This window comes from Zingiber officinale, chromosome 10B, assembly GCF_018446385.1.
Source record: "Zingiber officinale cultivar Zhangliang chromosome 10B, Zo_v1.1, whole genome shotgun sequence".
In the NCBI taxonomy this organism is placed as follows: domain Eukaryota; kingdom Viridiplantae; phylum Streptophyta; class Magnoliopsida; order Zingiberales; family Zingiberaceae; genus Zingiber; species Zingiber officinale.
Genome location: NC_056005.1, coordinates 22,621,235 through 22,642,197, shown reverse-complemented (window position 1 = coordinate 22,642,197; position 20,963 = coordinate 22,621,235). Strand labels below are relative to the sequence as shown.

The 20,963-nt window shown below is 38.0% G+C and overlaps 1 protein-coding gene across 1 annotated transcript; it reads left to right on the top strand.

Annotated features, from left to right (window-relative positions):
* The first annotated feature begins 889 nt into the window (after window positions 1-889).
* On the top strand, window positions 890-6,871 carry LOC122030170 (probable cellulose synthase A catalytic subunit 5 [UDP-forming]). Its single transcript, XM_042589339.1, has 15 exons — window positions 890-1,007; window positions 1,187-1,499; window positions 1,580-1,775; window positions 2,113-2,318; window positions 2,407-2,509; window positions 2,588-2,762; window positions 2,909-3,175; window positions 3,257-3,602; window positions 3,674-3,811; window positions 3,922-4,047; window positions 4,132-4,344; window positions 4,465-4,750; window positions 5,183-5,379; window positions 5,457-5,807; window positions 5,900-6,871. Exons 2-15 carry the CDS (start codon window positions 1,419-1,421, stop codon window positions 6,482-6,484), a joined length of 3,270 nt encoding a protein of 1,089 aa, XP_042445273.1. The 5' UTR covers window positions 890-1,007; window positions 1,187-1,418; the 3' UTR covers window positions 6,485-6,871.
* The last annotated feature ends 14,092 nt before the right edge of the window (window positions 6,872-20,963 follow it).

The following is a 20,963-nucleotide window of genomic DNA, read 5'->3' as shown; positions in this document are numbered from 1 at the left end:
ATTCATTTTGGTAATGCTTCGTTGAATGTCTAACCTTCTCATGCAAAGGGCCGTTGTGCTAGAGTAAAATATTTCATCATAATTTACCTAACTACATTTTACTATGAGACCGATGGTATATATATATATATATATTTGGATTAAACTCATTTAATTTTTAAACGAATTATTTTTAGCTAAGCTCGAGTCGAGCTTAAGTTATTTAATTTTATTATGAGCCAAGTTCGAGTTAAACTCTAGCTGAACTCGGATTTAGAGATAATAAATCGTATACAATCTCGAACCTCTTATCATTTAGCTCGGTTCGATTTTACTAAACCCCTGCACTTTAGTATTATATCTGTCCCTCCTTTTTGCATTCATTTTTTTCATGTCATTTTTTTTTAAATCTTTTGGAAATTCATACCGGAGGCTTTTAGCAGAAGTTTTAAGGAGTAAATTCATTTTTAATTTGAAATCATTCGGATTTTTTTAAATTAATCAATCAGTTTAAACTGAGGGGCGAATTTAAAGAATTTTAAATTAAAATTAATTGATGAATTTAAATTTGATAGTATAAATTAAGAATAATAAATTTTTGAATAAATTAAAAAAATTGAAAAAATATATATATATTAGATTATAAATACGTGAAATGCGTAATACGTATTTTGCTAACGCGGTCGAAGTGTCGCTTTTTCTTTAATCCATTTTCGGCATTTAGTTAACTTTCAGTCCTCTGGTTCCTTCTCCCTTGGCGCCTTCCCTTCTCTCTCTCTCTCCCTTTCAATAAATTAGCTGTAAGCCTCATGTGCGCCAGCTGTGTCGGCGTACATGCGTGTCAGAAGAGACAAATCAAACCCAATTTTGTTAAATTATTTGCAGAATTGCTGGCGCCCGAAAGATCTCTCTCTGAGAGAGTTGAGGTCGGGCACGAAATGAGATATCGGACCGATCGCTCGAGCTGTTTTCGGAGTTTAGTTCAAGAGTCGATCGCAGCACAGCTCAGATGTCGCCTTCGCCACTGTGTCGGTCCTCCTTCCTCTCGCCATTTCTTTATTATTATTATTATTACTTTTCTCTGTGTCGTACTGTTATTGTTGTTGTATTGTTGTTTCGCCTTCTTCAAGTTATCTCTTTTGCGGTGCCCTCCCTTTTTCCTACCCCTTTCTGGTTTTCCTCCCTTTTATGGATCCGGTTGGCGCAGTGTAAGCATCAAGCAATAATAAGTGGCCGTAGTGGTGGTGGGATGGAGAGAAGGGGAAGAGGTTGGTAGGTTGTCTTGCTGGCATCGCATTACTTTAGCGGAAGACAAAGAGATTGTCAACTGGAGAAGAGGGAGGGATGCGACCATGGCGCTCCAATGAGGCTGCAGTGGTTTTGATTTGAATCAAGTTGCTGCCTTTCTTGTGTTCTCCCGTGGATTGAGGCAATACTTCATGGAGGCGAGCGCGGGGCTGGTTGCCGGCTCGCACAACAGAAACGAGCTAGTGGTCATCCGGCGCGATGGGGAATCGGGGGTAATTTTCCTGCCCCCTTCTTTGATTCTTTGGTTCCTGCTGTCAAAATGTGATTTTGATTCGATGTTTGGGCTTTGCAGCCGAGACCGCTGCAACAGCTGAGCGGGCAGGTGTGCCAGATCTGTGGCGACGACGTTGGCCTCACCGTCGACGGCGATCTCTTTGTCGCGTGCAACGAATGCGCCTTTCCTATTTGCAGGACTTGCTACGAATACGAGCGACGGGAAGGCAACCAAGTCTGCCCTCAGTGCAAGACCAGATTCAAGCGGCTCAAAGGTACGTAAAAGAATGAAACGCAAGGAAGCCCTAGATCCCTTCCCTGCTTTCGTTCTTAGGAGATTTATTAAAAATTTACTCCGCTATTTGGGAAACTGGAGTTGGCCATTTAGTGTAATTGCTATACCAAACACACGAAAGTTCCTTTTCAGTAAATCTGTCCAGTCTTAAATCCTGTAGTAAACCCCAGTGATGGATCCTTCGTGTATATGATCCTTCTTGTTTTAGAACCTGATATGGTTTCATCCGTAACTCCCTATAGGGTTAGTAATAGATCTCTCTTTGCTTATATCTTACTTGTATCAGATTGTTGAATTCAACGATCTTGTGTTTGCAGGATGCCCTCGTGTGCCTGGGGATGAAGAAGAGGATGGTGTTGATGATCTTGAACATGAGTTCGAATGGGGAGATGACCATGACTCACTGTACATGGCAGAAGCAATGTTGCACGGTCACATGAGCTATGGCCGTCAGGGTTACATAAACAACCCTCATGTGGCTCATCCTCTGCCCCAAGTCCCACTACTCACCAATGGCGAGATGGTACTAACAAATCAGCATTGCTTTTGGCTATCATGCACTCTGCAATACCCTTCAATTCCGGTGGATGAATTCCATTTTCATTTTCCAGGTCGATGACATTCCTCCAGAGCATCATGCTCTTGTTCCTTCTTTCACGGGTGGGGGAGGGAAAAGGATTCACCCTCTACCCTTTCCAGATCCCAATCTTCCAGGCATGCACGCTATCATAGTATTTGGATCATTGGTTTTTTTAGACAATTAAATTGATAATAGAACTATTAACCTCACAGTGCAACCTAGATCCATGGACCCCTCCAAGGATCTTGCTTCTTATGGATATGGAAGTGTGGCTTGGAAGGAGCGTATGGAGAGTTGGAAGCAAAAACAAGAGAAATTGCAAATGACCAGGAGCCATGGTGGTGATAAAGGCTGGGATAACAACGATGATGAATCTGATTTACCATTGTAAGCTCTAAAGTTTGTTTAATGAAAATGGTATTCTTGTTAGTAACTTGTTGACATTGGCTTACTCCCAAAATCACTGGTTGATGTTAATTGATACCAAAGAAGATTTTCCCTTCTGTAATTTGACTCACTATTCATCTTTGTAGAATGGATGAAGCTAGACAACCACTATCCAGAAAACTTCCAATCTCTTCCAGCAAAATAAACCCATACAGAATGATAATCTTAATCCGACTGGTAGTTGCTGGGTTCTTCTTCCATTACCGAGTTACAAACCCTGCAAAAGATGCATATCCATTGTGGCTTATATCCGTCATATGTGAAATCTGGTTTGCTGTTTCTTGGATTCTTGATCAGTTTCCGAAGTGGCTTCCGATTGAAAGGGAAACTTATCTTGACAGATTATCATTGAGGTAGTTTAAGTTGCCCACGAGAATTTATTAATCTTAATCAATTTCTTGAATATTTCCCTAAGTGTTCATTATTGTTCCTAGGTATGAAAAAGAAGGGCAACCTTCTCAATTAGCTTCAATTGACATATTTGTGAGTACAGTTGATCCAATGAAGGAACCACCTTTAATTACTGCAAACACAGTGCTATCAATCCTTGCTGTGGATTACCCGGTTGAAAAAGTATCTTGCTATGTCTCTGATGATGGTGCTGCTATGCTGACATTTGAAGCATTGTCTGAAACATCTGAGTTTGCTAAAAAATGGGTTCCATTCTGTAAGAAATTCAATATAGAGCCCCGTGCACCAGAGTGGTATTTTCAGCAAAAGATTGATTATCTGAAGGATAAAGTCCATCCTTCTTTTATAAAAGAAAGAAGAGCAATGAAGGTATCAAATAGTTATATTATCGTCGGTAAAGTATGCACACAAGTTGCCTAACTAAACTTTGTCCTTTACAGAGAGAATATGAGGAATTTAAGGTACGAATAAATGCCCTGGTTGCAAAAGCACAAAAGGTACCTGAAGAAGGATGGACGATGCAGGATGGAACACCCTGGCCTGGAAATAATGTGCGTGACCATCCAGGCATGATTCAGGTAAAGTTTCAGTTTTCTTACTACAATACTTTGTACTTATAAGCAATAAGCTTGTTTTTCTTTTGCTTATGAATTTAATTTCTCATTTTCTCGACATGGCATACTTTTAGGTCTTCCTGGGGCAAAGTGGTGGGCTTGACATTGATGGAAATGAATTGCCACGTTTGGTTTATGTCTCAAGAGAAAAGAGGCCAGGTTTCAACCATCACAAAAAGGCTGGAGCCATGAATGCGTTGGTAAGCAAGTGCCATTTTGAACGATTTGTCTACCTGAATATCAAATAGCTGTAGGCTTGCTCATTATGGTAATGAATTTGGCAGGTTCGAGTTTCTTCTGTCCTTACAAATGCACCCTATCTCCTGAATGTTGATTGTGACCATTATTTCAACAATAGCAAGGCAATACGAGAAGCAATGTGTTTCATGATGGATCCACTTGTAGGAAAGCGAGTGTGCTATGTGCAGTTTCCTCAGAGGTTTGATGGTATTGATCGGCATGATCGATATGCTAATCGAAACATTGTCTTTTTTGATGTAAGCGTTGGCATGAGTTATATGTTATGCATTCCTCAGTTTCACATTTAGATATTTAACACATCTATAATTAAAGTTTATTTACACATGATTGAGTACTAAAACAAAGATATGATGCAGATCAATATGAAAGGTTTGGATGGGATTCAAGGACCTATTTATGTGGGTACTGGATGTGTTTTTAGAAGACAGGCTCTATATGGAACTGATGCTCCAAAGAAAAAGAAGCCTCCAAATAGAACATGCAATTGCTGGCCTAAATGGTGCTGCTGTAGCTGCTGTTGTACTGGTGGGAGGAAGAAGAAAGCAGCAAAGGCTAAGCAAGAGAAGAAAAGGTTTAGTTCTAAGATTGCTGAGAATGGAGCACCTGCATATGCTCTTGACAGGATCGAAGAAGGTACCAAAGGTATGTTGATGCTTGTGACTAATCAAGCAAGCATCACTGGCAGTTATTTTATTCATTGTGCATTGTAGATTAATGTTTATTGTTCAATAGGGGCTTTACTACTTCCATTTCTGATAGCTATATATGGTCATGCACCCTATTGTGAAAGGGCATTCCATAGTATACAATGCTGTTTTCAGAAGTTGCTATCTAGTCATCTAATATATTTTCATGAGTCGCCACAATGTATTATTAGCACTGAGGGATAGAATTGTTTTTTTATGCCTTTCTTTATTCTCCATCGGGCGGTGTCTTTTTAGTTCATTTTGCTTTTCCATTCAGGCATTAGGCAACAATGATTCATCAAAAAATTATAAGAGTCAGCTGAATTAAAATATGTCTGAATTCTGTGTGCACAAACTAACACTTGCTACTATTTTTGACTATTAACAGGAAATGAAACTGAAAAATCTAATATGACAGCGGTGCAGAAGTTAGAAAAGAAATTTGGGCAGTCTCCTGTTTTTGTCGCATCTACTCTCCTAGAGAATGGGGGAACACTTAAAGGTGCTACCCCAGCTTCATTGTTAAAGGAAGCTATCCATGTTATTAGCTGTGGTTATGAAGACAAGACGGACTGGGGAAAAGAGGTAATTCCTTCTGTCTTGATTTTTTTTTTCCATCGACAGACAAGATATATTTTCTTAATTTCCTTTCCTCGCTCCAGATTGGATGGATCTATGGTTCAGTAACAGAAGATATATTGACTGGTTTCAAGATGCATTGCCATGGGTGGCGATCTATATATTGTGTGCCATCATTAGCTGCCTTCAAAGGTTCTGCGCCTCTCAATCTCTCTGATCGTCTTCACCAGGTGCTTAGGTGGGCTCTTGGTTCTGTTGAAATTTTCTTGAGCAAGCACTGTCCTCTTTGGTATGGATACGGAGGTGGGCTTAAATGGTTGGAGAGGATGTCATACATTAATGCCACTATCTACCCATGGACTTCAATTCCTCTCTTGGCGTACTGTACCTTGCCTGCTGTTTGCTTGCTTACTGGAAAATTTATCACCCCAGAGGTAAGCTTATTTATTTTTTTGTATTTATGTTCCAATCATTTCCTTTGTTATCGTCTCTTGAGTTTTATACCAATTTGCATTCTATATTGCAGCTTTCCAATGTAGCAAGTCTTTGGTTCTTGTCACTTTTCATTTGTATCTTCGCAACTGGCATCCTTGAAATGAGATGGAGCGGTGTCGGCATTGATGACTGGTGGAGAAATGAACAGTTTTGGGTTATTGGAGGTGTTTCCTCGCATCTCTTTGCTGTGTTTCAGGGTCTTCTAAAGGTTCTTGCCGGCATAGATACCAGTTTCACTGTGACATCAAAGGGTGGTGATGATGAAGATTTCTCCGAATTGTACACATTCAAGTGGACAACATTGCTCATCCCTCCTACAACATTGCTTATTGTGAACTTCATCGGCGTTGTAGCTGGTGTCTCCAATGCAATAAATAATGGATATGAATCATGGGGACCTCTATTCGGGAAACTGTTCTTCTCCTTCTGGGTGATCGTTCACCTGTATCCCTTCCTCAAAGGTCTGGTCGGCCGACAAAATCGGACGCCTACAATTGTCATCGTCTGGTCCATTCTCCTTGCATCAATTTTCTCATTGCTATGGGTACGAATAGATCCATTCCTGCCGAAATCAGATGGTCCTCTCTTAGAGGAGTGTGGATTAGATTGCAACTGAGCACGAGGTCGATCTGCATTCTGATGCCCCTGGACTACAATTCACTCGTTGGCATTGTTGCACAGTAAACTACACTACATTCACACCAGTGTACATGGAGTTGTGCATTCATTAATAGATAGGAAGACAGTGTGCTACAGCATTTTTGTTCTCCCTTTGTACTTCAGCTCTGAACTAGTATCGCTGAAATAGTGAGATTGCTTGTTTGTGCAAGAGCAGCAGCTGTTGCAGTTTTAGCTGGATGAATGGCAAGAGGAAGGGTGAGCTTTGTTGGTGTATTCTTCCAGTCAATCTGTACATTGATTCATCACAATAAGGCATGCCTTCCTCGATACTTCAAACATTCTGTTGGTTGAATTTACATTCGGCCCTTTGGGTGATTATTTATTTCTGGTGATACTGAAAAGAGAATATTATATTGTGCATTTTTTTTAATTTAATCACATCATGATCCTCTGTACTTGACCAAAAAAAAAAAAATTGGAAAACGTGTGAAGGACTACGTTTTGTCTTGAAACTGAACTACAATTTTGTTTGGGTTCGAGCCATGCATGTGTCTCACTGTGTTGAGGATGCTGATTCTCTGGCTGAGGAAACAGACGAGGCAAATGCCAAATGCATGGACGAGTGTTGTCATTTTGTACTTGTTCTGGTATCTCATTGTGCCACTGGTTGGAAGTTCCCTTCTCCTCGAGGGTTTCTACTCTTCATTGGTGCTGATTTCTGCTCACTTTTCATGGATTTCTACTCATTTTGCAACCCCTGTTCGCTGGAATTCGTCCCTCGTTATTTAGTCATCAATGGTCACTCGAGCATGCACATGCCAAATCCATTAGTGCACTTTACACTGCATTCACTACGCCCACCCAACGAGAACGAGCAATTCCACCTTGTAGTTCGCACTAAACCACCAGTATCACTCTTTTTATCGTTGCCAAGAATTACGCAGCCCAGCCAAGCGCCATTAGTAGCGTGGTCCTGGAGCTAACATTTAGCATAGTTCCATTTCCATGAGCAAAACACAAGAATTGCCGCGTTAATTTCGCCGCCAAAATTTTTCGGAGGATCGACGCGGTAATGACGAGGCGTTTGATGCCCCCAATAACTCCCGCACTCGATGGCAGCTATGAAAGAAATAAAACAAAATTTGTGCAGGGCAATGGTGAAGTGGAGAACGCATTCTCAGTTTCATATAGTTAAGGATGAAGTCAATGGATGATTTTTTTTTTTTTTAATGGATGACTAACCTAAGAGGATGGATAGCCGTGTGCAATTATGCGAGGGCGATATCGCATGGGGCAACTGATCGATGCTGCACAAGATGATCTTGATAAAATTGATGTAAATATCTCTCTTATATGTTAGTTATTATTCCAAAGGTGAGTAGTCGTCCATGATTTACCTCCTCCGTGTTGGTCTTAGGACGAATTGACGGGGATGCTGAAGGTGAACGTATTCGTCTTTTTACCACAACGAGATGATCTCGGGTGGGATCACCGATGGAGGCAGTGAGGCGACCTTGCCCGCCGTACGTGATCACGCGAGATCCAATCACTATGCAAAAGGCGGGTCCCGCCGCCCAGCGGCCCCCTAGGCCTGGCCCCACAGGGATCCTAGGAGGAGGTAAATCAGCGGTGAATGCTGGTCCGGTAAAACGTGGCGTCTCCAGAATTTAATACAGCCGGCCCAGATTATTCATCCAGTGGGCGTACGTGGACATTCGACTCATTGTGCAAGGATGCCACACCTTAACCGATTGATTCAGCCCGCAGGGGCACGCGAGATCCAATCACAAGTCGAAAGAATTTGAACTGCACAGTTGGAAAAGAGATGTAATTAATTTGGAGGGACGAAAAAATAATTAAGAAAAATATTTCTGCATTCATAAATCCATCTACCAAGTAAAATACATTTTTCTATCATAAAATACATTTTTTTTTTCATAATTTTTATTTCCATCCTCCCCAATCAACAGGGTTAGGGATCAACAGGGTTTGGGGAAAAAAAACAGGAGAAAAAAAATAAAAAAAAATAAAAAACGCGGCCCCAACCTCCCATCTCTACATTACTCCGCCATCAATTCCACAAAGCAGGCACGGAATTAGTTAGCTCCTGCGTCGCTTTAACTGCGATTGAGAACGTACAAAGTATAATTAATTTATGTTGTTTGGGTTCACGCTAGGAGGTTAAAAATAAATTTAATTGGTCAATCCAATCTGAATCGATCTGAAAAAGATAGTATTAGATTGTTAGGATTGAAAGTTTTTAATTAGATTCGAATTAAAGATTTTTGGACTAATTTAGGTTTGAATTGAGTTTGGATTGGATCCGAAAAATATAGTATTGAATTGTTAGGATTGAGTTTTCGGATTGAATTCGAATTAAAGATTTTTGCACTAGTTTAGGTTTGAATTGAGTTTGGGTTGAATTTGAGTTCACTAAGATTGAATTAGATTTATGATTTTTTTAAAAAATAAATTAAATTTTATTTTAAAAATTAAAAAGTTTTATGAAGATAAAAAAACATAATAGTATATATATTAAAATAAAAAAATTATAGAGAAATATTTTTTTTTTAAAAAAAAAGATTTTTCTTGAGTTGATGGGATTATTCGGGTTAGTTTTATTATTCTGATTTAAATTCGGATTTAGAGTTTTCGATTTAAATTTGGATTTGGGCCGGATTTGAATTGTGATTTCTTTCAGCATTTTACTGTACCACGTAGATAAGTTTTTAAAATTATCAAATTACGGTAGTTTTAAAATTACTAAATCATATACCCATTTTCCATTTTATCCTTATCAGTAGATTGATTTTTGGAATAGTTGAATAGATTTTGCTCTATATTGAAATATCAAAATTTTGAACAAATAAATTACTGATTTTTAAAATCAGATCAAAGTTGACTAGATGTTTGGTAAGGGAACCATAGACTTGTGTTTGATGAGATAGGGTTGAGCACCCCGACCCCAAAAATGGGTTGTTTCTACTTCTGAGGAAACACCTACAGGGGATATTTCCCCTCCTCCAGAGCCGACTCTATCTTCTTTATATCTTACACTTGCCTCTTCCACTTCTCAATTACTAGTAACTCCTCCACTCCCGACCGTTAGCTCCAATCCTGCTTTTATGATGAATTTCTCTGAGCCAGTTTTCCGATTGGCTCGAAGCCCAATTGATCAGTTGATTGATTGAGATCACTATCACGACAAAGTCGACCCAATTGATCAGCCGATCGATTGAGTTACTCTAATGATTAAGAGTTTATCGCAAACACACAGAGAGTCTCCCCATCGATCTGTTGATCGATTGGGACATGTCAATCGATTAGGTGATCAATTGGGCTCAGTTTTGCGATGATGCGAGGAAGTCAAAACCGATTGGTCAATCTATTCCAGGGGTTTTTGTGATAGCACAGAAGGATTCTAGATCGATCAACCGATCGATCCAGCTGCTGCTAGTCGATCAGCCGATTAATTGGAAGATGACCGTTACGTAGGATGCGAGGTTTGAATGGCTGAGATTGCTTGGATCTGACGTGACAATGAATTGAGAGTAGGCTTAATCAATTAGGAACCCTAAAAACGTACATATAAAGGTGACGGCGAGTTCAAATGCAACATACACACACGCTTCTCTCCAACTAGTTCTTGGAAGTTTTGGAAGACAAAGTACTACTGCCAGGGTCGACTTTAGGGGGAACAGCCTAGGCGTCTAGGGCCTCCCTATTTTAGAGACCTCCATATTATTAAGGTTTTATATTTATATTTAGGTTTTTATTAAATTTGATAATGGATCAATTTTTTTGACAGATCAATTAGAACATTCCATCAATTTTATAATTGCACATGGACCATGAGACATCTAAACCTTTTGCATCTACAATCCATTATATTCATTAAAAAAATCAATTTGAGTGAAATAAAGTCATTTCACTTTTTCCTTTTCAATTCTTTGATTCTCTCTCTCGTACTACCCTATCTCTAATTTTCTACCCCATCTTCCGCCTCATTGCTACGCCGCTTTCAAATCGTAATAGAGAAACTCTCCAGAGAGATCGGTAGTTCGACAATTTTTGATCTTCGACTCCAATCTCGAATCCCACCAATCTACTAGTTCGGCACTGATAGTCTCTCGTCTCTAATCTTCATTTTCCAAGTTCTTATTTGAGGTGAGATTTTTTGCTTTCTTTCTTTTTATTTCCCTTCCTTTTTCTACGATTGTGGTTTGCATCGTTAGTCCGTTGCATAACCTTTTGTCTTATTTTCTCATAGTCCTAGAGTTTAATCAATTGATGTTTTTTGGTTGAGATTCTTACGACATCATTTTGTGTATTTGATTCCGTCCTAAAATTAAAACTGTTGTTGACATTTGATAATTGAATATGTCTTGATTATTTGATATCTCACTTCATAATCTTGATTTCTAAGCAGTGATTACGTGAAGTCTGTTTTTAATTTTTTTTATGTAAGATTTTGTTACTTTGTATTCATATAAACCATGGTTAATGTAGTGCACACTCAAAATAGGAGGCTACCATCTTTTATGGCCTCACAACAAATAAAAATAATATTTAAATAGTTGACACTAAAAATGTGTGGATTGGTAATTTAAATTAATTTACTGATGTGCATTCATATATAATTGTGACTAATCATTATTTGAATATGCTTAATTGTGGTTAATTATTATTTTAGTATGCTCAATGGATGGATCGATGTATCAATAATTAGTGTTTAAAAGCAATCAGTTTATTGCAATTATTAAAGTTATAATCCAGAATGTTTTATGTATCATAATTGCTTAATGCGATTAATCCTATCATTGATTAATTTGGAAATCCTAGATATGTATTTGTTAGTATTTAAATTATATTTTGCTTTTTTTTTGTTAGATTTGCATTGTAAATTATGACGGGAAAAAGAAATTTGAATCACGAAGTTTGAAGAGGAAAAAAAAGAAAGATAAGAGATTTTTACAAAATCTCTCACTGGGTCCATGGAAAGGTACATAAAACTTGTAGTTTCTGTAGTTAAAGATTTGACTATCATTATAAATTCGAATCAAAATTTGAATCCTGAGAATGTAGTTGCTAATCAAATTTTGACTGAGAATATAGTTTTGAATGATGATTCAAGTAAATAATAAACATGAAAGGACTGAAATTGAACAAAATATTAACAAGGGAATGGAAGATGCAAATGACATTAAAATTTTGAATGAAAATGTAGATATGAATTGTGAAGAATTAGATGATTTGTTCGATCTGAGAGATTAGGAGAATAATATGCCTCAAAGAAAGATTGATTTATTAATAGATAGAGGTCAAAAAAAGAGTTATGGATATTGTGTATAATGATCACGGCAGAAGCTTCAATGATAGACATTACATTCGATCTTTGTTGAATGGAGAAAAACTTGATAGATCATGGCTAGTGTACTCTCGGAAGAAGGATAAAGTGTTTTACTTTTGTTGCGTGTTATTCAAAAGAGCTAAAGTTATATCAAGTCCTTTGACAACAACTATCGGTTATCGTGATTGGAAAAATATTCATGCAAGACTTACTAAGCATGAAAGAAGCACTGATCATATAAATAGTTTAACAAAATGGATGAAGGAAGAAACAAGGTTGAGAAAAAAAAACTAACAATTGATTCTTCTAATCAAAAAGTCATTGAGAAAGAAAAAAGATTTTGGAGAGATGTTTTGAAGAGAATTATTAGTGTTATAAAAACTCTCGCTGGCAGTAATTTGACATTTTGTGGAAGTAATAAAAACTTGATGATCATAATAGTGGAAACTTTCTAAGTATGATTTGGATGATTGCCAATTTTGATCCAATCATGGAAGAGCACCTTCGGCGCATCCGAAGAAAGGAGACCCGCCGTGTCCATTATCTTGGTCATAATATTCAAAATGAATTAATACTTTTGTTATCAGGCAAGATTAAGAATAAGATCCCTGAAATCATTAAAGGAGCAAAATATTTTTCTTTAATTATTGTTTGTACTCCAGACATTAGTCATGAAGAATAAATGTCCCTTATATTGAGATGTGTTGATATTTCCAAGACTCCCATAACAGTGGAGGAGTTCTTTATTCAATTTTTGAAAGTTGCTGAAACATCAGGAGATGCACTTTATAATGTGCTTAAATATATTTTGGGAATATTAGAACTTGATTTTAATGACATGAGAGGGTAAGGTTATGATAATGGTTCAAATATGAAAGGACAATATAAAGGAGTAAGCAGCAAAGTACTTAAAGAATATCCTAGGGCATTTTACAGTCCATGCAGTTGTTATTCTCTTAATCTCGCCCTTTGTGATATGGCTATGAGTTGTGTTCAAGCTAAGTCATTTTTTAGAGTGACACAAAGAATTTATAAATTGTTATCCAGTTCAACAAAATGGTGGGAGGTCCTTAAATCTTTTGTAAAAGGTCACAATAGAGAAGGACTTACATTAAAATCATGGTCAGATACATGTTGGGAAAGTCATCTTGATAGCGTAAAAGCTGTAAGATTTTAAGTTCCTCAAATAAGAGATGCACTATTGCATCTAGTAGAACATAGTGTTAATGTAACAATAGTGAGTGATGCAGAGTCTTTGGCAAATTATGAACTTCGAATTTTTGAATTTTTTGTGGCCATATGGTAATATGGTTTGAAATATTGAAGAAAGTAAATAAAGTCAGCAAGATTCTCCAAAGAAAAGATATTGCTATTGATGATTGTATTAGTCTATTAAAAGGTTTGATTATCTTTTTGGAAGAATACAGAAATACTGGTTTTGAAGCCACGAAGAGTGAAGCTGAAAAGATTGCTTTAGGAATGAAGGTTGAGCCCACATTTCGTGAAACTCGTATTCATCGTAGAAGAAGATTCTTTGATGAAGATTCTCGAGATGAACCAATATAAGGAGTTAAAGAATATTTTCGACTAATTTTTTTTTGCAGATAGTTGATAATGCTCTTTCTTCACTCAAGACAAGATTTGAGCAGTTTTAGAAATATGAAGAGACTTTTAGATTTTTATTTAACTTGAGTAAGTTGAAAGATGCAGATGACGAGAGTTTGAATAATTCATGTGCTACACTTGAAGATTTTTTAAAACATGAGGATGATTATGATATTAATGCACTTGAATTATTTTCTGAATTGCAATTACTCAAAAAAGCATTGCCGAATTGGATTACCAAACCACTTTATTTAACTTGAGCAAGTTGAAAGACGCAGATGATGAGTGTTTGGACAATTCATGTGCTGCACTTGAAGATTTTTTGAAACATAAGGATGATTCTGATATTAATGCGTTTGAATTATTTTTTGAATTGCAATTACTCAAAAAAGCATTGCCGAATTGGATTACCAAACCACTTGAGGTCTTGGAGTATGCCAAAAATTTGCATCATGGGTTTCCTAATGTTTGGATGGCTTATAAAATATTATTAACCATACCGATTATGGTAGCTTCTGCTAAAAGAAGTTTCTCAAAGTTGAAGTTCATAAAGAACTATTTTCGATCAACTATGTCACAGGATAGATTGAATGGTTTGGCCATATTGTCTATTGAAAAAAAAAAAGATAGTAGCTAAGCTTGATTATGATGAACATTTTGTACGACAAAAAGTGCGAAGAATATGAACATTTTGTTATTAAATTTAGTTTATATATATCTTTTTTTATAATTTAATGAATCTACATAGAATATTAAATATTGGTGAAAATCATGTGCATTTAATTATCGACTCATATGTAATATTTTTATATTTAATAAAAAAAATATTGTATAGGACTTTCGTCTAAAAATTAGCCTAGGGTCACCAATTTTCTAGAGACATCCCTGACTGCTGCATTTCCCATCTTTAAGAGGCATTCAAAGTAAGAAAGACTCAAAGGATTCAAGGTTTAAAGTATCAAGTCATTTTTATTTGTATTTACATTTGTTTCCTTGTTTCGAGTTATATTTTCTTGTTCTTGAGTTTTAGAAGTTTCTCCACCTTCGGATTGTTCCGAGAAGAAGTGGATTTCATAGTGGAGAGTGTGCTCAGCGTGGATCCTTGGATTAGTCACCTCATCTTGAGGTGGATACTAAATAAATTCTACTTGTTAGCATCGGGAGCTTACTTTGAGTTTATTTGTTGCAAAATTAACATTGACGAAGCGAGCAAGTGAGAAAGATGAGCTATTCACCCCTAGCTCCAGAGTGTCCCAACAGAAATTAGTTCCTATGTGTTCGACTATCTCTCCTGATTATATTCATACCCTCAAATGTCAATTTAACATTTAGCTTATTAGACGATTTTGCCCAAAATCTGCTAATAGAGTAAATGACCTCGGATTGATATGAAATTAGTTTTTATATGTTCGTCTACCCCTTTTGATTATATCCATGCTCTCAAATGTCAAATTAACTTAATATATTGAGAGCAATGATTTTTTTAACACAAATATGTTTAAAAAATTTAATTCATGTTAAAAAAAAATATGATCGATGGACCAAACGATCTTGAATTGATATAAAATTAGATCTTATGTGTTCGGCTAGTTCTCCTAATTATATCCATATCCTTAAATTTCAATTTGATCTAATATATTGAAAGCAATATTTTTTTGAATATAAATTAAAATTTTAAAATATTTTTGTGTTAAAAAAATCACCACTTTTAATATATTGAGTCAAATTTATGTTTGAGGACATGGAAATAATCAGAAGAGGTAGATGAATACCTAGGAACTGATTTCATGTCAATCTGAGGTCATTTGGTCCATCAGCCGTACCTAGAATCGGTTGATGAACGAGCAAAATCGGTTGATGGATCAAATGACTTTGAATTGACATGAAACTAGTTCTTATGTGTTTTTCTATCTTTTCTGATTATATCCATGAGTCAAATGTCAATTTGACTCAATATATTGAGAGCAATGCTTTTTTGAACATGAAAATATTTGAAAAATTCAATTCATGTTTAAAAAATCTAGCTGATGTACCAAACAACCTCAAATTGATATGAAACTAGATCCTATATGGTTGGCTAGTTCTCATGATTATATACATGCTCTCAAACATTAATTTGACCCTCAATATATTGAGAACAATGATTTTTTTAATATGAATTAAATTTGTCAAACATATTCGTATTAAAAAATTGTTGTTTTCAATATATTGAGTCAAATTGACATTTGAGTGCATGGACATAATCAAGAGAGGTAGACGAACACATAAGAGCTAGTTTTATGCCAATATGAGGTTATTTAATCCGTCAACCAATTTTAGCTAATGGACCCAATGACCTCGGATTGACATGAAACTAGTTCCTACGAGTTCATTTTGTTAGGGTTGATTTGTAGCTAGAGGGGGGTGAATAGCTCGTCACATTTCAGTTATGTGCTTCTTCGATGATGTGCAGCGGAATAAGGAACAAGAAAACACACTCAAAACGCTAACAAGTAGATTTACTTGGTATCCACCTCAAGAAGAGGTGACTAATCCAAGAATCCACACACAACGCTCACTCCACTAATAAAACACTCCTTAGTAACTACCGGAGGTGGAGAAACCTCGTACAACACTCACACATACAACAACTCAACACAAGAAGAAAAATACAATGAATACAAATGAAAAACTCTCTCTTTTTGCTTACTTTTCGCTTGATGTTGCCTCTTGAATCTTGGAAGTGCACCATCACTTGTCCCTAAGAGCCTTTAAGAACTGACTGTGAGCAGTGGAGAAATCGTGTGAAGAATCGGGAAGAATCGTGCGTGAAAGTTGCTCAGAAAAATGCTCGCAACGGTTATATACTGTGCGCTCTTGCGACTCCCAATCACTTGGGCTTCGTCCCAATCGATTGCCACGTCACATCCCAGCCATCGCAGCTGTCCATCACCGGTATCTTGTGCAATGGTCGAATCCCAATCGATGACTGATCGATTGGGGAGTCTTGAATCGATCGATCGATTCAAAGTGCCCTATGCTCGTTGGAAGCTACCTGAATTGATCGACCGATCGATTCAAGCTTTCTCACAAGCGTGCGAGAAAACCAGTTGCCAATCGATTGGCGGTGCTCGATCGATCGGCTGATCGATTGGGCAGCTCTCGGTGCTCGCAACACTTGCTCCCAATCAATTGGTCGATCGATTGGGTCGCTGCTTGTCGCAGCACTCTCCCAATCGATCGACTGATCAATTGGGCTTGTGTCAATCAATCAGCGGATCTATTGCCCCAACCTTGACTTGCCTAAACTCAAGTCCAAAGTTCCCAAACCCAACATCTGGTCAACCATGACCTGTTGGAACTCCTTCTGCCTAGCATCTAGTTAACTTTGACCTGTTGGGACTTCTTCATCAAGTGTCACTACAAGAAAAAAGCTATTAGACAACGCTTTTAAAGCGTTGTCTTTTTGCGTGAAAAAGCATTGTTAAAGGCACTGTTGTTAAAAGTATGCTCAACGACAACGCTTTTAAAGCGTTGTCATTTGTAGCAAAGACAACGCTTTTGCAATGCTTTAAAAGCGTTGTCGATTTTTGCAAAGACAACGTTTTTGCAATGCTTTTAAAGTGTTGTTTTTTTTAGAAAAGACAACGCTTTTGCAACGCTTTAAAAACGTTGTCTTTTTAAAATAAAAAAAATATATTTCCAAAATCATTGTTTTTATATTTACAAAACTATTATTTTTCTTTTACCATATCCAGATTCGAATTTGACATATAATAGCAGTTAATCAGCTTGGCTAATGATTTCAAACTCATACCAAAACAATAGAATTTAGCTACAAAGTATATATTAATATTTACAGGAGAATTCAGCTACAAAGTAGAATTCAGTTAATGGTTTCAAAGACTAAATAATTCTATTTCAAAGTAGATAGTGACATTCAAATTTAAAACAAAAAAGCACATCATAGTTAGCCGGCCTTGAAGGGAACGATCTTCTTGCTTACTTCTACTAGATACACTCAACAAGGATTGCTGGCTTGAGACTGGGACAAAACACCTACCACTGTGTATCTACCACAGAAAATAATACCATCAGTATTATGCAAAAGAAAAACTAAAAACAAAGGTCACAGTTCAGACCATACAACAATTAGAAAATCTGGATTGAGGTACAGATGAGATAAATCAAAACTTGACAAGGGTCATTAGTGGACCTATGGTGACAACAATTAGTAAGAAATTTGTTGTGGTTCACAAGCCAATTCCTCATAAACAGGTATGCAAAGCACAAGCACAAAAGTGCACCCACATGTTAGGACCAAAAGTAGCTAGAGGGGGGGGGGGGGTGAATAGCTCGTCGCGTTCGCTCGGTGCTCGGCGTTGCTTGTTTCTTCAAGAATATGCAGCGGAAAATACAGAAACAAATACAACAACGCTAACACGGTTGGTTTACTTGGTATCCACCTCACAAGAGGTGACTAGTCCAAGGATCCACACCACGCACGCACCCTCCACTATGAAAACACTCCTTTTCGGTAACTACCGAGGGCGGAGAAACCCTACAAGACTCTCAGTACAAGAAGAAAGGAAAGGGAAACAAAATACAAGCGCAAAGCTTACAATGAGTACAGAAAACCCTAACCCTAGCTTCTCTTCTTGCCTTTGATCCGCCTCTTGACTTGGAGAGCTTCCAAGATCCTTCAAGAACTGGCGATCCGAGCTTTGTGAGTGTGGAGGAGTAGGCTGGAGTGAATCGGAGAAGTTCTTTCGCAGGCCATGAACGCCTGCGGCTATAACGACGCCAACGGTCGGATCCGATCGATTCGAATGTTCCCAATCGATCGGGAGGCTTTGGATCGATCCACGGATCGATCCAGAGCGCCTCTGTGCTCTGGAAAATCGCCACGGATCGATCCAGCCGCGTCCCAATCGATCCACGATCGATTGGGATCTCTGGATCGATCCACGGATCTTTCTGTTCGCTGGGACAGGTCTGGATCGATCCACTGATCGATCCAGAGCCTGGATCGATCCACTGATCGATCCAGCACTTGGTTTTTGTCCAAAACCAAGTCCTAAACCTCCCAAACCAACATCCGGTCAACCTTGACCTGTTGGTATATCATGCCTAGCATCTAGTCACTCCCTTGACCTGCTAGGACTCCCTTACCAAGTGTCCGGTCAATCCCTTTGACCCACTTGGACTTTTCTCTGTGCCAAGTATCCGGTCAATCCCTTTGACCTACTTGGACTTTTCTCTGTGCCAAGTATCCGGTCAATCCCTTTGACCTACTTGGACTTTTCTTTCATGCCAAGTATCCAGTCAATCCTTTGACCTACTTGGACTTCCCAGCACCAGATGTCCGATCATCCTTGATTCATCTGGATTTTCCCTTGCCTGGCTTCACTCACCAGGGCTTTCACCTAGCTTCACTCACTAGGGTTTTCCATCTGCCTAGCTTCACTCACTAGGACTTTCACCTAGCTTCACTCACTAGGGTTTTCACCGCCTAGCTTCAATCACTAGGACTTTCACCGGCTTCACTCACCAGGATTTCCATCCGCCTAGCTTCACTCACTAGGACTTTCACCGGCTTCACTCACCAGATTTCCATCCGCCTAGCTTCACTCACTAGGACTTTCACCGGCTTCACTCACCGGATTTCCATCCGCCTAGCTTCACTTACTAGGACTTCCTTGCTTTTACTCACCGGACTTTCATTTGCCTAACATCCAGTTAGGACTTCCAGATCGCATCCAACAACCTTGACCTACTTGACTCTTCTTCAATCAATATCTTATCAAACATCTAAACCCAAACCAAGACTCGGCTTGGTTACCAGGTCAACCTTGACCTGAGGGATATGCACCAACAATCTCCCCTTTTGATGTTTGACAATACCACAATAACACTTACAATCCCATATGTAAGTTAGGCTAATCTCATAGCCTCCTTCTTCATGCCACTAGGTAATGAAAGCATAAATTAAGCTCTTCATTCTCCCCTAAGAGGGCAAACTCCCTCTAGGTAATGAAAGCCTAACTTACTCCCTTTCATGAGTCCTTTCATTCTCCCCCTATGACCTTCCCATAGGTAATGAAGGACTAAGCTTAACCATACATTCTCCCCCTATTGGCACACATCAACCCATCGTTGGACACACATCAACCTATGCTCCAATTCTGGGCACACTTCAACAAATCCATTTGTTGAAGACTCTCCCCCTGAAGAGTTGCTCATCGTTGTTCACAACATCACTCGTTGTGATCAACACGATAATGAAGGTCCCATACCCTTCATTTATCCTTAACTTCTCCCTCAATGTAGACAACTACCCAACCTTGAGCATTATCTACCACATGAGTGTCCACTTGAAATAATGAGGATATCCACTCCCCATTTCTCCCCATTTCAAGTTTAAATGCTCAACCTTGAGCAAGTTCACAACAGAAGGTTAACCACCTTCCAAGGTTCATGAAAAATAACTTTCATGTCTTTAAAGAGTCCCTCCCCCTAAAGACATGGTGGTAACTTCTGTCATTGCACCAACAATGACTTGGAATCCCTAAAACATTAGGAAACCCAAATTTGGAAGTTTTGAGGTTCAAATATTCAAAATTTGAAACAACCTCAACCTAAACTTCTACTTAGTCTTCGTTAACCAATCCATCCTTATTTTCAACATGAAAACACCCTTTGTATGTATACAAATGTATTTAAGGGGTTTGAAATGGTTACCTAGACTCAAAGAGGTTCAAAGATGCTGAAATCAGGCCTTCCCAGCCAAAATCAGCAACTTGGATCGATTGGAGTTGGGTTCCAATCGATTGAACCTTTCTGAATCGATCCACGGATCGATTCAGACTCCCTGGATCGATCGGCTGATCGATCCTGTTTGCAAGAATTGCCGTTTGAATCGATCCATGGATCGATTCAGGAACTCCAATCGATCCATGGATCGATCGGAGCTCTGATAGTTGCTGAAATTCCATTTCAGTCAACTTCAGAAACCCCTAGAAAATTCTACAAAAATTCAAAAATTATGAAATTTCGTGTAGACATTATTTAGGGCATACTTAATCATGGAAAAATAGCTTTCTATGAAAATACATCATATTTTCAAAGATTGACACAAACTTGAAAACTTGCAAAAACTTTAGTGTTTTTCTTCAAGTTTGTGTCTAACTATTCAATGGTGATTACTATCAAAAGATAGCCTTCACCAAGGTTTTCCAAAAGCATTTTAAAAACATTTCCAAAACCAATATCCCATCATGTTCCTTGGGCATAATGCACATGACTTGTACATTAGCTTTCCCAATGATGGGAAAACACATAACTATGTGTTTTGATGAATTTAAAACTCAAAGGAATGCACTAAATCAACATCTTGAGCTTTGTTCATCATCCTAACATCTCACTTGTATATAATATGCACTAAAACACATACAAGTCACCTTAGAGGTCTTTGTGAGATGTAAAATTTGGTTTTGCCCTATTCTAGGGATCATGCATATCTATCTAGGCATTTTAGAAA

Bases quoted from the DNA above. Each gene is read 5' to 3' on its own strand.
- LOC122030170 (XM_042589339.1), top strand. From the start codon at position 1,419: ATGGAGGCGAGCGCGGGGCTGGTTGCCGGCTCGCACAACAGAAACGAG. The intron at 4,048-4,131 runs GTAAGCAAGTGC...TGAATTTGGCAG, and splicing joins CTGGAGCCATGAATGCGTTG to GTTCGAGTTTCTTCTGTCCT. The intron at 5,808-5,899 runs GTAAGCTTATTT...TCTATATTGCAG, and splicing joins GAAAATTTATCACCCCAGAG to CTTTCCAATGTAGCAAGTCT.